The sequence below is a fragment of the Esox lucius genome, chromosome 22 (genome assembly GCF_011004845.1).
Source record: "Esox lucius isolate fEsoLuc1 chromosome 22, fEsoLuc1.pri, whole genome shotgun sequence".
Taxonomy (NCBI): Eukaryota; Metazoa; Chordata; class Actinopteri; order Esociformes; family Esocidae; genus Esox; species Esox lucius.
The window spans coordinates 19,628,911-19,643,235 of record NC_047590.1 but is presented as its reverse complement, the minus strand read 5'-3'; the positions used below and the strand labels follow the sequence as shown (position 1 = coordinate 19,643,235).

Here is a 14,325-nt window from a genome sequence, read left to right as displayed (position 1 = left end):
CGACCACACGCACTCGACAGACTCACAGCAACGCATCTGCTTGCAAAACACACCCGTTGGTTAATTCATTCATACATATGGACGCACCGCCTCGCCGACACACACTCAAATCCGCTCTGGGAAGCCTTTTTGTAACCTAGCAACACTCTGGTCTAGAATCCAGTGTCACTTTTAGAGGGCTTTTATTTGGTCCCCAACCATGAAATGAAAAGGGGCTCTGTGGACCCCCCCGCCTGTCTGTTCAAACGAACGTGTGCAATATACGTCACGCTCTGTATTTTAGACACCAATGGCACGATTTGGAAGAATATTACAATGTCGGGCCCAGAATCCTGTTTGACAGGTACGTCGTCTCACAGGGAAAATATTTTACTCAGGGAGCCATGTCTCTGAGTCATATCCACCATGAACCAGATACCTGATCTGCACAAAACCTGATATACCTCAAGTGTTGCCAATGGACATTTTCTGGATAGTAATGCACATAAATATGAATGTGTTAAGGATATGTGTGTTGTAAGAACATTGGGTACCCATACTGCAAACACTGGCAAGAGTCTGCATATGCTAGAACACCTATGTCAAAGACACATTGGCTCTATAACAGGGACATATTTATACTGCTCGATCTGACTTAGTGATGAAATGTGGCACACATACTCAGGAATTTAAGTGTGATACCCACAGAGTATCGCAGGTAACTCTGGCATGATTGACTAAACATGAGTGAATGATGTCCCTTGCCATAGGCAACGGTTTTGAAAAAGATGCAGATTGGCCCTCTGCGGGGCGCTACTGTAGCCAATGGTGACTCAGGATATCTCAATTGGTTAAAGGGCATTATCATATCATTTGTGGGGGATGGCATGTTTGCTGATGTTTTGGTTCATTTCAGGGTAATGATAGGTTTAGACAGTTAGTCTGAGAGTGCACGTTCTTACGTGCTTGTGTTTGTGTGAGTAACATCTGTGTGTGTTAGAAGGTGCTCATGCTAAATGTTGGTGCCTCCTCCTACTCCTCCCCCAAACCTGTCAAAGAAAGGAGCAAGTTGATTCTGGAGTGTCAACATTACTTAGCGGTGGACATTTTCATTAGGACTTCAATGGCTGGCGCGTTCAGGGATGTAAGTCACATTTGATTACAGCGAGACTAGGGCTTGACCTGTGGAGAGAGGGGAAAAAAATAGTTTACTTATACACTTGTCAAATGTTATTAGAGAAAATGTCTTGTAGTCTCTCCGCATACCAGGGATGAAAAGATGAGAGGGAGAGGAGCCCAGAAATCTCCAAATTACAAGGGGTTTCTTATGTGGCCCGTTCCTTCTGGTCGCTGTAGGGGGATGATGTCACCGGGAGAGATGGGGACATGCTGGAGTTGTGGCTCTTCAGAACTTACCTCGCGCAAACAACTATTGCACATGGTCAACCCCATGAACGCAACATACCAACACCAGATGATCACTACTATTCTGTTTCACTTGCAGCTTCAATCCCAAAAGATAGGACTCAGGACAGGTCCAGGACTTATGTGTTTAAACAAACTATTCTTTTTCAACCTCCCATTTTGGGCTGGATGTTTAATTTATTGTTTGGGGTCCATAATCAATTAGTTGAATCACTATAGTACCTCAGTTAGGCATTAAAGTGGGTTTTGATGTGCCATAGTACACTGTGTAGTAAATTGTACACAATCTGTATGTATAATATCTGTGATTTTCTTATTTTTTGGTGCATATTCGGGTGAAAACCAAGCATATATTTAAGGTTCTGATGGTTCACACCAGTGGAGCTGTGAGTCATTCATAGTTTATTCTCTTCAGGAATAAAAGTGTATACTGTATATCATTAATTTAAAAGTCCAAAGATTGATGTAGCAACTAAGGATTCTGTCTTTAAAGTTCAACCTGCAGTTTTCACAGCCCAGGGAGCGTATTCTCTTTGATGTGACCAGTCAAAGCCTGTCAAAGTCCCCGTGGCCATAGTTCACGGACAACACTCCCTAATGAGTCTGCCTGAGGTTGGAACAAACACACAAGCTGTACACGCAGGTTTGACAAAAACCTTGGGAGATATTCTGGATAGTTCCGGCCCTTCGCTCCCCATGAAAACGAGAGGAAATGAAAATCTTTAGCTTTTACTGAACTTTCCACTGGCACTCTGGGCTCCCTGGTGACCGGCTGGCAAACGCAAAGAGAAGTTTGCTTCTGATTAAAGCCTAGCGCAGTGTGCTCCTGCAAACACGTGTGCACACCTCCGCGCACACACACACACACAACCTTGTTACACATTTGCTATCATTGTGGGCACATTATTTTAATTTAACTTAACCCTGACCTTTACCCTTTAACCTAATGCCTTATGCTGAAAATAGATTTTTTTTCTTCATGGTGAAAATTTTCCCAAGATTTTTCTTGATTGTTTGCTCCTCTCCAGGGTTGTTTAAAACCTGTACACACACACAGGTCCATTTCCAAGCCCAGTTGTGCTGGAAAAAGGTGTGCTGAATTTGGGTTGGAGGGACAACCATCAGAAGGGAAGTTCTTTTAAAAACCTACAGATTAAACACCTCCAGAAACAGCTTTGTGCAGCACTGACAGGGCACAGCACCATTCTGCTCTAGCCATGTATCTCTGAGAAAACGTTGTCCTGATTCACTACCTTCAGGTTCCACACGAGTAGTGTTTATTTACTTATGCAACGCTGATATTAGGATAGTCTCTGATGTGCCACAGACCCTAATTACATCATTATAATAAAAAGTATATCATTACCAGAGACGACATGCACTCTCAATCAAAGTTGCTGTCCTAATGACGGTTTGAGGGACCTCGTTAGTAGTTTGAAAACATGTCCCCTTTGCTCCGCATCCCTGCTGTAGCTGTGAAAAGGAGGAGGTGGGGTTGGATTTGAGCAAGGGATAAATGGAGTGGTCCATACTGTGCCCCTGGGGAAAACACTACTATGAAGTCTCTTTTTCTCTTAGTCATGCATCGACGGTAAGTATGGGTTAGCACTTGCACATTGTTGATTAGGTTGCAGGGTTAGTCAAGCTCTGGTCCTAGATCTGTGGTCAGAGATGATTTTAGTACCAGGTCGATTGACCTGTTTACTGAAATCTGATCCAGGACCTGAGCTAATACTTTAAACATCCTTGTGCTGTGGTCAAAACAACACTATTAACAATGCTATGCACTACAGCGCTACGCAAATTGAGTTTGTTGCTATGCTGGTTGCTATGGTCCGAACATTCCGAAGGGTATTGCCATTTGTGTTTGCATTTGCCGCATGTCAGGCAGATGTGGAGAATGTAGAAAGTTAAAATACTTCACCAGTTTTCACCAATAATTGGCTCTGTTCACCAGGTGAGGGAAGTATTTAATTATGACCTAAATTAACTCCCTTTACATGTTCATTTAGATCTTAATTAGGGAATTCCCTCAACTGGTGAACACAGCCCAGTGCTTTGTACTTTTACACCTCTGCTGACAGGTGATAGACTGCATGTCATTCTGCCTGTTCCCCGGTGTCTCCGGCTGGGCTTCGGTTCCCTCAGGGGACCGGTACCAAAACGTTGACTGCATAAGAGCATCTGTTAAATGACTTAAGTGTGAAATGCTGGAGAGAAACTGACACTGTACATCAATTGATGTGGGGCGATGTACTTCCCGTAGCCAGTTCCTGTTCCCCAGAGGTTAGAGTGAATTCGACAAACGCATGCACGCCTGCGCGTTCTTACGCTCACAAGCATGTCGTCTCGCTGCTAAAGCCGCAGCCATGCTAGCCAATTAAAGCTGGGGTCGTTAGAGGAACGTGTAGTAGGTGTGTCTGTGCAGCAGGTGAGTCTGTGCTGGCTCAACCCTCTAATGAAGCTCCCACTTCTGCCCAGAATCCATTCCTGGCATGGGTCACATCATTAGTATGGGTGGAAGAGGTCGGGAGTCCCTGTGGTTTGTGTGCGAGTGCTTATTTTAGTGTTTGTGTGTGCGTGCGTGCAATGCGTGTATGTGTGTGTGTGTGTGTGTGTGTGTGCATGTGCATGCGTGTGAATGAGGGACTGGGCCAGAGAGGGTGTGTGTGTGGTAGTTTCATTTGTGCCAAGGTTCTCCCAGTGACTTTCCTGAGGTACCGCATCTGCAGTTTAATAAGTCTGCACACGTTCTTATCCAGTGACATTTTGTGTGTTCATGTTAACTTAGGTAGGTGGGACTATCACACAACCCATTAATAGAAAGTACACTGCTCCGTTAGATAACTAATCAGCAAAGTCAATGCTAGAAGAAAATAAAATGGAATAAAAATGGTAAGGATTAGTTAATGGAGCGGTGGGCGTGGTAGGGGGTATGTTAGTTAATGTCCATGCTTATTTAATATGGGCATGGACTCGCTGACCTAGCTATAAGAGGATGCTCGTTCCACCATTAGGGTTTGGAATGTGCTATGAGGGCGCTGTTGTCCTATGGACGGTCAAAACTTAGAGCTTTGGTTAAATTTTGCTGCTCTGTAGACAAGCCATGGTTTGTGTAGTGGATGAAATCTTCAAATGGAAACCAATAAGTGAGCATGGGGAGACATGGGGGTCCTTGGGAATACTGATCAGCAGCATTCTGAATAAATTGAAGAAGAGCAGGGATTCCCACCAACAGTAAGTGCATATTAGCCCGCAACCCCAGTATGGAATGTCAGTATTGGTGGAATTGACTCAGTACGCTCTAGCTACTCCTTCAGGCGGTTTCGGCATATGCAGGCTGACCGATGTTGTTAGTTGAGTGAGTGGGAACTCACCAAAGCCTGTTAGCATTTGCTGCAATCAGAAGAGGACAAGACATTACAAGATTGGGGAGTGATACAATTTTATCCCAACAAATGCTCAAAATACAAACATATGTACAACTCTTCCACATTTTTCTTCAGTGATGGTGGCTGTGTGCATTTGTCTTAGTGTGTTTTATTTCTTCACCGAATAGCTTACCAGGCAGTAGAGGCTCAGTTAGTGGCCGTGTGTGGCCTCAAGTTATCATCTGGATACCTGGATGGATGTTTTATTAGTTATTAGTTATCTCCTCAATTTCAAGTAATTTACCATTGTGCTCATAAGTTTGCATAACCTGGCAGAAATTGTGAAATTCTGGCATTGAAAATATGACTGATCATGCAAAGAAACTCTTGCTTGACCTTGTTACAGACACACAAGATGACACACACAGGTGAAAATGGCAATTCAATGTAAATTTCCCACACCTGTGGCTTTTTAAATTGCAATTAGTGTATATGCCCTCATGTGGATGCCCTGAGCAGGCTAAACACTGACTGAGCCATGGGGAGCAGAAAATAACTGTCAAAAGACCTGTGTAACAGGGTAATTAAACTTTATAAAGATGGAAAAGGATATGAAAAGATATCCAGGGCCTTGCAAATACCAGTAATTACTGTTCAATCACTTATTAATAAGAAGTAGAACATTTGGGGATCTCTTGATACCAAGAAAGGATCTCTTGATACCAAGAAAGATTTCAGCCAAAACTGCCAGAAGAATTGTTCAGGATACAAAGAAAAACCCACAGGTAACCTCAGGAGAAATACAGTCTGCTCTGGAAAAAGACGGTGTGGTTGTTTCAAGGAGCACAGTACGATGATACTTGAACAAAAATGAGCTGCATGGTCGATTTGCCAGAAAGAAGCCTTTACTGCGCCAGTGCCATGAAAAAGCCTGGTTACAATATGCCCGACAACACCTTGAAACGCCTCAGCTTCTGGCACACTGTAATTTGGAGTGACAAGTCCAAAATAGAGATTGATGGTCACAACCATGAGCGCTATGTTTGGAGAGGGGTCAACAAGGCCTATAGTGAACAGAATATCATCCCCACTGTGAAGCATGGTGGTGGCTCAATGATGTTGTGTGTGAGCTCTAAATGCACTGGAATCTTGTGAAAATGTATGGCAAGATGAATGCAGCATGTTATCAGAAAATACTGGCAGATCATTTGCATTCTTCTGCAAGAAAACTGTGCATGGGACGCTCTTGGAATTTCCAGCATGACAACGACCCTAAGCACAAGGCCAAGTTGACCCTCCAGTGGTTACAGCAGAAAAAGGTGAAGGTTCTGGAGTGGCCATCAAAGTCTCCTAATCTTAATATCATTGAGCCACTCTGGGAAGAACTCAAACGTGCGGTTCATGCAAGACGACCAAAGACTTTGCATGACCTGGAGGCATTTTGCCAAGAGGAACGGGCAGCTATACCACCTGCAAGAATTTGGGGCCTCATAGACAACAATTACAAAAGACTGGACCCTGTCATTGATGCTAAAGGGGGCAATACACAGTATTAAGAACTAAGGATACGCAGATTAGAATAGGGGTCAGTAAAAAAAAATCTTTGTTGCCATTGTTTTGTTTTCTGATTGTGCCATTCTGTAATGACCTACAATGTGAATCCCATATGAAAAAAAGACATGTTTTGCCTGCTCACTCACTTTTGAGCACAACTGTATATTGTTTCCCCTTCATCTGAAGGCCCCATTTTCATAATATTTTTGATCCATCGATCATTCAAACTCAGTAAGCTCTCTTTCTTTCCCTCTTACTCTCTCTTTCTATCCGTTTCTCTCTCTACCTCTTTCTGTCTCTCAGTGAGCGTGGCCAGCGGCTGCGGAGAGAGTTCCTGCCGTCCCGCGTGGTGCCTTCTTACGAAGACCTGGAGGTAATCCGCAGCCGCCGGGTGAGTGAGCATGGGGTTTCTTTTCGACCAACCAACGCATTTTTGGAAGAATGCATGATGAATATAAAAAGTGTTTTTTTAACAAAACATGCTATCTAAGGTGTGGTAACCCAAAAAAAACGCACTTTAGGCCCTATACAGTAGTAACTAAAAAAGAGAAACGGGGAACACTTCCAATAAATAAAACCGCACCTATAATGTTTATATATACTTTCTGAGTTTCTGTCCAACTGTTTTCTAAAACTATATGCAATGTAAGTGACCCGTCATTTTGTTTTATTCATGGGATGTGCGCCCTGTTTCTCTTTTTGACTAAGTTACTTTGTGGTCATTGAGTTGTGCCAGTGCAACTGCTCGGGTTTTGTTAGTTGTGCTAGCTACCGGCAACATTTCAGTTGGCTAACTAATGGTTGTGGTAGGTTTCTACTGTGCTGTTCTTTCTGTAGGCATGCATTGGCATTCTGGTTTCGTGACATCCCTAATCTAGAAAAAATGTAGTCATTCAAACTAAGCTGGAGGAAGAACCCTTCCAAAATCCCTAGCTCTACTGTTGAAAAAAGTAACGACATTGTTGCCGACATTCCTTTCAGATACCTTTCAAATGGAAACAAAAAGTCTGCAAATAATTAACAACAGGGTCAAATTGACAGGTTTTAGGCTTAGCGTGAAAGGAGCATAAGTCTCCTGACTTGTAGCGGGATCCTGTTGAGCCTAATCAGATCCCAGCCGATAGATTAACCACCACAAGAGGTTTACTCACTGCTCCTCAGCCGAAACAGAAACATGGAGATTAACTCCACGATAATCCATACTGTGATTACTCGCCCACTGCCTTCAGACACCTGGTGTCTTTCTCTGGCCCTATATGGAACCTGAAAGTGGGGCGCTACATGAGAAAGAGACTGCAGTATTCAAAAGCACACCATGCATCTTTGTACGGATTATTCCATATGATATCGTCAGGTTTAACAATCCTGTGGGGCTATTGTGTTAAAATAATTCCCTTGGATTCGGGCTAACGTCGAGGAGAACAGTGCCACGGTCACCTACGTTGAGTATGAATTTGTCAAAGTGGAGGTACAATCACAATGTTTGGATCACTGGGCGCCAGTTGGGCTGCATGTTCATGCGCTGGCACGTTTTGCTCCCAGATGCCAAGCTGAGCGGTCTGTGTTTTCTCACAGCCTGTCTGGGTTTATTCAGAGTCCTCTGTTGTTAGCATTGAGCATAGGAGTTTTACAGTAGCAGCACTCTTTCTCTCTCTTTCCCTCTCACTGCCCTCTCTCTTTTTTCCCAATTTTCTTTTCAATGGTCTGTTTATGGAAAGTACCAAAAACAGTGGTACCAAAAATGGCATTCCTTCCTTCTTTCTCACTGGTGCTTGTGTATGGGAACTGTCTGGAAACATTGTTAAAATGCTCAAAACCTCCTAGTAACGCTCATTTGTTTGAGCCATCAAAAAAAAAAAACATTCAGACACTGGAACAACTCGACAGACACTGAAATAATTAGTTTGCAATTAAATGATTATGAAAAAATCCTACAATGTGATTTTCAGATTATAATTTTTTTTACAGACTTCTACATGCTTTATAAGTGGGAAAACCTGCAAAACCGGCAGTGTATCAAATAATTGTTCTCCCCACTGTATGCCAAGTGAACCTTAAGAAAAAATTGAGGTTCACAGAATGTTTTGACAGATGAGTAGGTTGGAGAGTTGGAGGGAAAAGAGAGAAAATGACACAGAAATGGAGATACTGAGGGACTTGAGGGAGAACAAATGAGTGTATACTTGCAGCCCTTGTTAGAAGCATATTAAACACATATTGCCTCTATTAAATGTGTGTCCGTTAAAGGGCCAATACATAGAATGTATTCTCCATGTGGAAGCTTGGTTAGCCAAGTTGAATTTAAACCAACTCTTCCCATACAGAACATACTACACCAGTAGGGATTCCAATGGTACAATGAATCACTATTCAGTGCTTGTTTTCCTTCTTGAAAAGAAGTTGAGTGAACTTGCCCCCATCTGCCGTTGTTTGTCTATGGGCTTGAGGAGAGAAGATCTCGTCCCTTAGTGAAGCCGACGGAGTAGAGAGAGGGTGTAGCTGGCCTGGCTTCGATTGACCAATCGAAATTCTGCATTTTATTATGGGTTGTTGTGTGCACCCAAATTAATTTCCAGTGAATAAGTGTTGTGAAACACTATCATTCCACTATTACTGCACATACGTTATGGACATTTTCTGTTATAAAATTTTAAAACATCAACATAATTCCCCTTTAAACCTTAAGAGCAAAACTCTATACTGTACGTTACATTGGAAAAGATACAGCCGACCAATTCAAGTCACAATAGAGAGGAAGGGAGAGACTGAACAAAAAAACTGTGATTGCTTTGTGTTCAGGCAGGCAGTGGATGAGTCCCATCTCCTCCCATATTCTATTTTTTGCTGTTCAGCTGTCGTTTGTCGCTCTTTTCAGCCTCCTAGTCAGGGAGACATGAATGTTTTCAAAGATTTAATCACACAAGACCCATTCTTTCTGTGCCCCCCTGATTGGTGCACAGAAATGTCGTGGTTCGTTTGCATGAATATAGAGCTGCATACATATCTTTTTGTTATATTTGTTTTTGACCTCTTTTTCTGACTTCTGTTATGAACTGTATAGTTTAGCCTGCATGCTAATTCACTGTCACAACATTCAATGCATGTAAACAGGATGGTTTGAGCTGTGAATGCTAATTGTCTGAAAGTCGTGTTATATCCGACCATATACCATTGCTGTGACAAAACTGTTGGTTTTTACTTTGGTAACCTGTTTTTACTAGCTGATGATCTGTGGAGGTACTGCAGGTGCATTTTATTTTACATCAACAGATTTTACTTATTTCAGCCAATGGTTCTGTTGAATAAATTCAGTGTGTAATACAAAAAAGTCCTATTATAATATACATGCAGATATCTACAGTACTCCACCTATGTTATGCTTTTGTATTCCTCCCAGTTCTCTCAGTTCATTCAAATGTAAGTTGATTTCAAATTAGGAGAAAATTATTGCTACCCAATCAAAAAAAGAACGGTGGTTTGAGACACCTATTATTAGATATTTTTTGTTATTTTGGGGAAAAAACATTTAGAATTCTTACAAATTTTTCAAGTTTGTCATGTTTACATATATACCCAGTACATTTAAAAAACTAGCACTCACTTTCAGATTCAAACCCTTAAGTTACACTTTAATGCTTTTTGATCATCAAATAATCAAACACAGTGTGCGTTTGTGTGTTTTCAACCCCTTTTCTTATTATATCCTTTCTCTCTATCCTGTTTGTCTCGCTCTTCATTTTTTTGTCTCTGTCTCTCCCTTTCTCTCTCTCCCTCCCGCTCCTTTGTTTTCTATCTCACTTCACCCCCTCTACCACATCAGTCTTAGTACACACCCCCACAGCCTGTCTGTCAGAGGGGCGGCGTCCTGACTGGCACCGGGAGACTCTAGTCTGAAGCAGTTCATAATGTGGGGAGTTGGGAGCCACTGGAGAGCCAGGGTTTCTGCCCCGTTGAGGCCTAATGATGGTGTGTGATGTCATGTCGCCCCATACAGACTGGCCAACTCCAGGTATTTTTAAACGCGTCTGGCCTTTCAGCTCGCACAGCGACTGGCAGTGATGTCTCCTATGCTGTGTGCCACATGCAACTGGCGGCCATTTTGGAGCACCACATACACATGGCTAAGGCCAGAAAAGGCCTCATGGGTTTGAATTTTGCCCAATGCCCTTTCAGCCACAAAACACTCTACTCCAACTTTCTCCACTGTCAACATCAAACAGAGCCGTCGAAATATTTGAAATGATCTCCTCCATTCAGATTGCCGACATCCTTGACGTACCAAATAGAGGTAAGGGAAGGAATGAAGAAGTGGCATTGACTCTGATATCAGGAAGGGCGTCGGCGTAGTCGTAGCCAATAGCGCAGGATGAATATAATAAACACCTTATCTTTAACTCATTAGCCTGGAAATATCGCTCTATCACACATACACCACTGGGGCTGTTGGTGTGGTGCGAGCGTGTGTCGGCGCAACTTTAATGAACACGCGGGTCACAGGCGAGCGCACGCACGCTCTATCGAATACGCATCTACTCTATCACGCAAATGGACGTACATCCTCGCTCCATCAAACAGCGTCACGTGAACGCACACTATCAAACACACACACACACACTACCCCCAAATACACACACACTTCATGAAAGATATGACCCGTCAGCTCGGCAGCCGGGTTTATTTTCCCTCTAATGTTGCCGGGCGGACATCCATCACGTTGATGATGTTTTAATGACAGCTCCCGGGGCGGACGACGTGAGCTGTGGCGGCGGCGGCGTCGCTTCATAAACGTGCCCTACACATCATTAAGTAAACAAAAACCACCGCCGTCCCGGTGATGGATGGCTGGCGTGCCTCTCATATGATGACGGTGATGGTCCGCTCGACGCCCAGGAGCATTGTGGGAAGCCCGGGGGGGCATGAGGACCCACTAGTGCTGTGCAGGTGCACAGGCGTAACTATAAAGGGGTGGGGGTGTGTGTGCATGTGTGTGTGTGTAGCCACGTTGTTTGAACATGGCATTCCCTTTAAACAAGGGGAATACTCAAGGCCGTCGGTCACTGCTTTTGTTTCCCAGCGCTGTCAATTCAAACAATGAATCCAGGATGGGCCCCTTTGCTTAAGGCCAACAATAAGTTTGCACGGCAGGGGTTAATACTACACAGACGTGTCCTCCGCTGCGTTTACCGTCTCCCGCTGACCAGATATCCGTCTTGTTTTGGGGGGCCCGCAGGGTCGTCCACTTTGACCAGAGATCAGTCTTGTTTTGGCCCCAACGGCCCCCCATTCCATGAGCACAAAGGGCTAAACGGACGAGCTGATGCCACTGCTCCAGCTATGTGTACTAACTGTTGGGGGTGGGGGTGGGGGGGCGGGGGGGGATTTGCCATACTTTAGCGCAGTGGGTGGCCTCCACGGAGTTACACTATGAAGGATGGGCAGAGGACAGGTGCAGGTGACTAGACATCGGTGGAGAGATAGGGGTAAAAGGACGGACTGCTTTGGAGACTGAGGAAAGAGGTTATGGGGGAAAGTGAAAAGAGTCTGCTTTGAAAGGCGGGGGGGGGTGATAGGAGGAGGAAGTGAAAGGAGTGTCTGCTTTGAAGAGTGAGAGAGGAGGACGGAGAGAGAGAGAAGAGACTTAACGTGAGGGAGGGTGAGAGAGAGAGGAAGGAACATGGGGAGGTGAGAAAAGGCAGGTGTAGCTAGAGGAAATAATGGCTTGTGTGGGGGTGGTCCGCTGAGGGGGGTCGCTAAACTGTTAGCATAACGTTAGTGGTAATCAGCATTTGCCAGTGCTGGGTGTGGGTTTTGGAGAACAGACACTGAACCTGTTGGACTTCAGTTGCTGCCCCACTGGATGGATTAGAGGGAAGGAAGAGAGGACTGGGGTATTTCCTAAACTGTGAGACTCTCTCTGGCCTGGTTAAAGTGAACACGGAATGTATTTGAATGACTTCAAAGTGTTTAGTTGTATTTCAGTATTTGAAACCATGTTGACTCTAGTTTCTTATTATACGTTAGCGGAGCTGGCGGGGCCCATTGTTCCTCAGTACGCCATTCAGTCAGTTATTCCTGGAGTCAGACTCCAAGACAATCTTCTGTCGGTCCCGTTATGTAATTACATAAGCCACGATGTAATTGGAAAGGAGCCCATATCAAAAGTGATGGGGACGAACGGTAGCCTTTAATCCCAGTAAATATAAGCTGGAACTGCAGAAGGAGGGGCAGTGGACTTTGCTCCTGCAATGAAAGTTGTGTGTGTGTGTCTTTGAACATTTTCATGAGTCACTTGCAAAATGCTTGTCTCAGCTGAATGTTAAAATGCAAATGTTTAAATACAAGTCAAACAAGATCTGAAATTGACTGTGTGTTTGTGTAGCTCACGAAGACTGTTTGGATGAGTTCCCTCTGTGCAAGTGTTGATCGCGCAGGCTGGGTCCTGGGGCTAGGCTCATCCCCTGGAGAGCACTGAGCTCGAACACTGATGTCTTCGATCTGTACATGGATGTGTGTATGGGTTATCTTTAGATGAGGCCAAACTGAGGCTGAACAATTAACGGGTTCATATGGGATCACATAAATGGGGTCACACCCTGATATACGACGGAAGGAGACATAAAGAGAAGAAGAGAAAGGAGACAGAGGATAGAGAGCAAATGAGAAGTTACCCATATGCACAGACCAAGGATCCGTGTTCCCTTTTCTTGTCTTCAGCCATAACCATAAAGAGTGGGTACCTTGACAAAGTGGCCTGAGGGACAACGTCACCTGTAATGACCAACATCTACTAACAACGTCACCTGTAATGACCAACATCTACTAACAACGTCACCTGTAATGACCAACATCTACTAACAACGTCACCTGTAATGACCAACATCTACTAACAACGTCACCTGTAATGACCAACATCTACTAACAACGTCCCCTGTAATGACCAACATCTACTAACAACGTCCCCTGTAATGACCAACATCTACTAACAACGTCACCTGTAATGACCAACATCTACTAACAACGTCACCTGTAATGACCAACATCTACTAACAACGTCACCTGTAATGACCAACATCTACTAACAACGTCCCCTGTAATGACCAACATCTACTAACAACGTCCCCTGTAATGACCAACATCTACTAACAACGTCCCCTGTAATGACCAACATCTACTAACAACGTCCCCTGTAATGACCAACATCTACTAACAACGTCACCTGTAATGACCAACATCTACTAACAACGTCACCTGTAATGACCAACATCTACTAACAACGTCACCTGTAATGACCAACATCTACTAACAACGTCACCTGTAATGACCAACATCTACTAACAACATCCCCTGTAATGACCAACATCTACTAACAACGTCACCTGTAATGACCAACAACTACTAACAACGTCCCCTGTAATGACCAACATCTACTAACAACGTCATCTACGCTCAGAAGCCCTTTGGTCTGACTCCTCTGGGGCTTAGTTGGCTTTACCGCCTGTCGTATTTGAAGTAGCTTTCAACCGTTGCCCCCCCCCCCCTCGTCCCCCCGTCCTCTCTGATGTTTCTTTGATTGGCGTGTTTGCCGAAGCCCTACACGTAAAATGCGGCGCGCACACAACCATTTTTTTGGCGCGCCGCGTCAGTTGTCTGTTTCCCACCGATCTTTTCAAAGTCACGATGAGTCATTCGGAACACGGAACCCCCCCACGTCCGCATTCCCTCAGCACCTCATCCCCAGACACAAAGCACTTCTCTTTGTTTTATCAACTGTTCATTAGAAATTCCGCAAGCGCAGCCACGACCAGGATTTTTATCTCCGGCAAAGGCAGCTAGGGAATGATTCGGGCCTCTTCATCCCCGAGGCTGGGAGGCTTGTCTTTGACCTACAGGAGAGAGTGTGATCTGTTTGCAGTTTAAACTGCAATCGGACACCCAAACCCGCCACCCACCCCCCCACCCACCCCCCATGGGTCGGAACTCGTCAGCTCGTCACCTT

The 14,325-nt window shown here is 44.3% G+C and overlaps 1 protein-coding gene across 4 annotated transcripts in view; it reads left to right on the top strand.

Annotated features, from left to right (window-relative positions):
- Positions 1–14,325, top strand: part of LOC109614608 (partitioning defective 3 homolog B) — a 138,104-nt gene that overhangs the window by 108,836 nt on the left and 14,943 nt on the right. For all 4 annotated transcript variants that reach the window (XM_029116575.2, XM_029116574.2, XM_029116577.2 and 1 more), the window contains one exon: positions 6,633–6,720. In XM_029116575.2, coding sequence (XP_028972408.2) covers positions 6,633–6,720 — 88 coding nt within the window. The remainder of the gene's footprint in view (positions 1–6,632; positions 6,721–14,325) is intronic.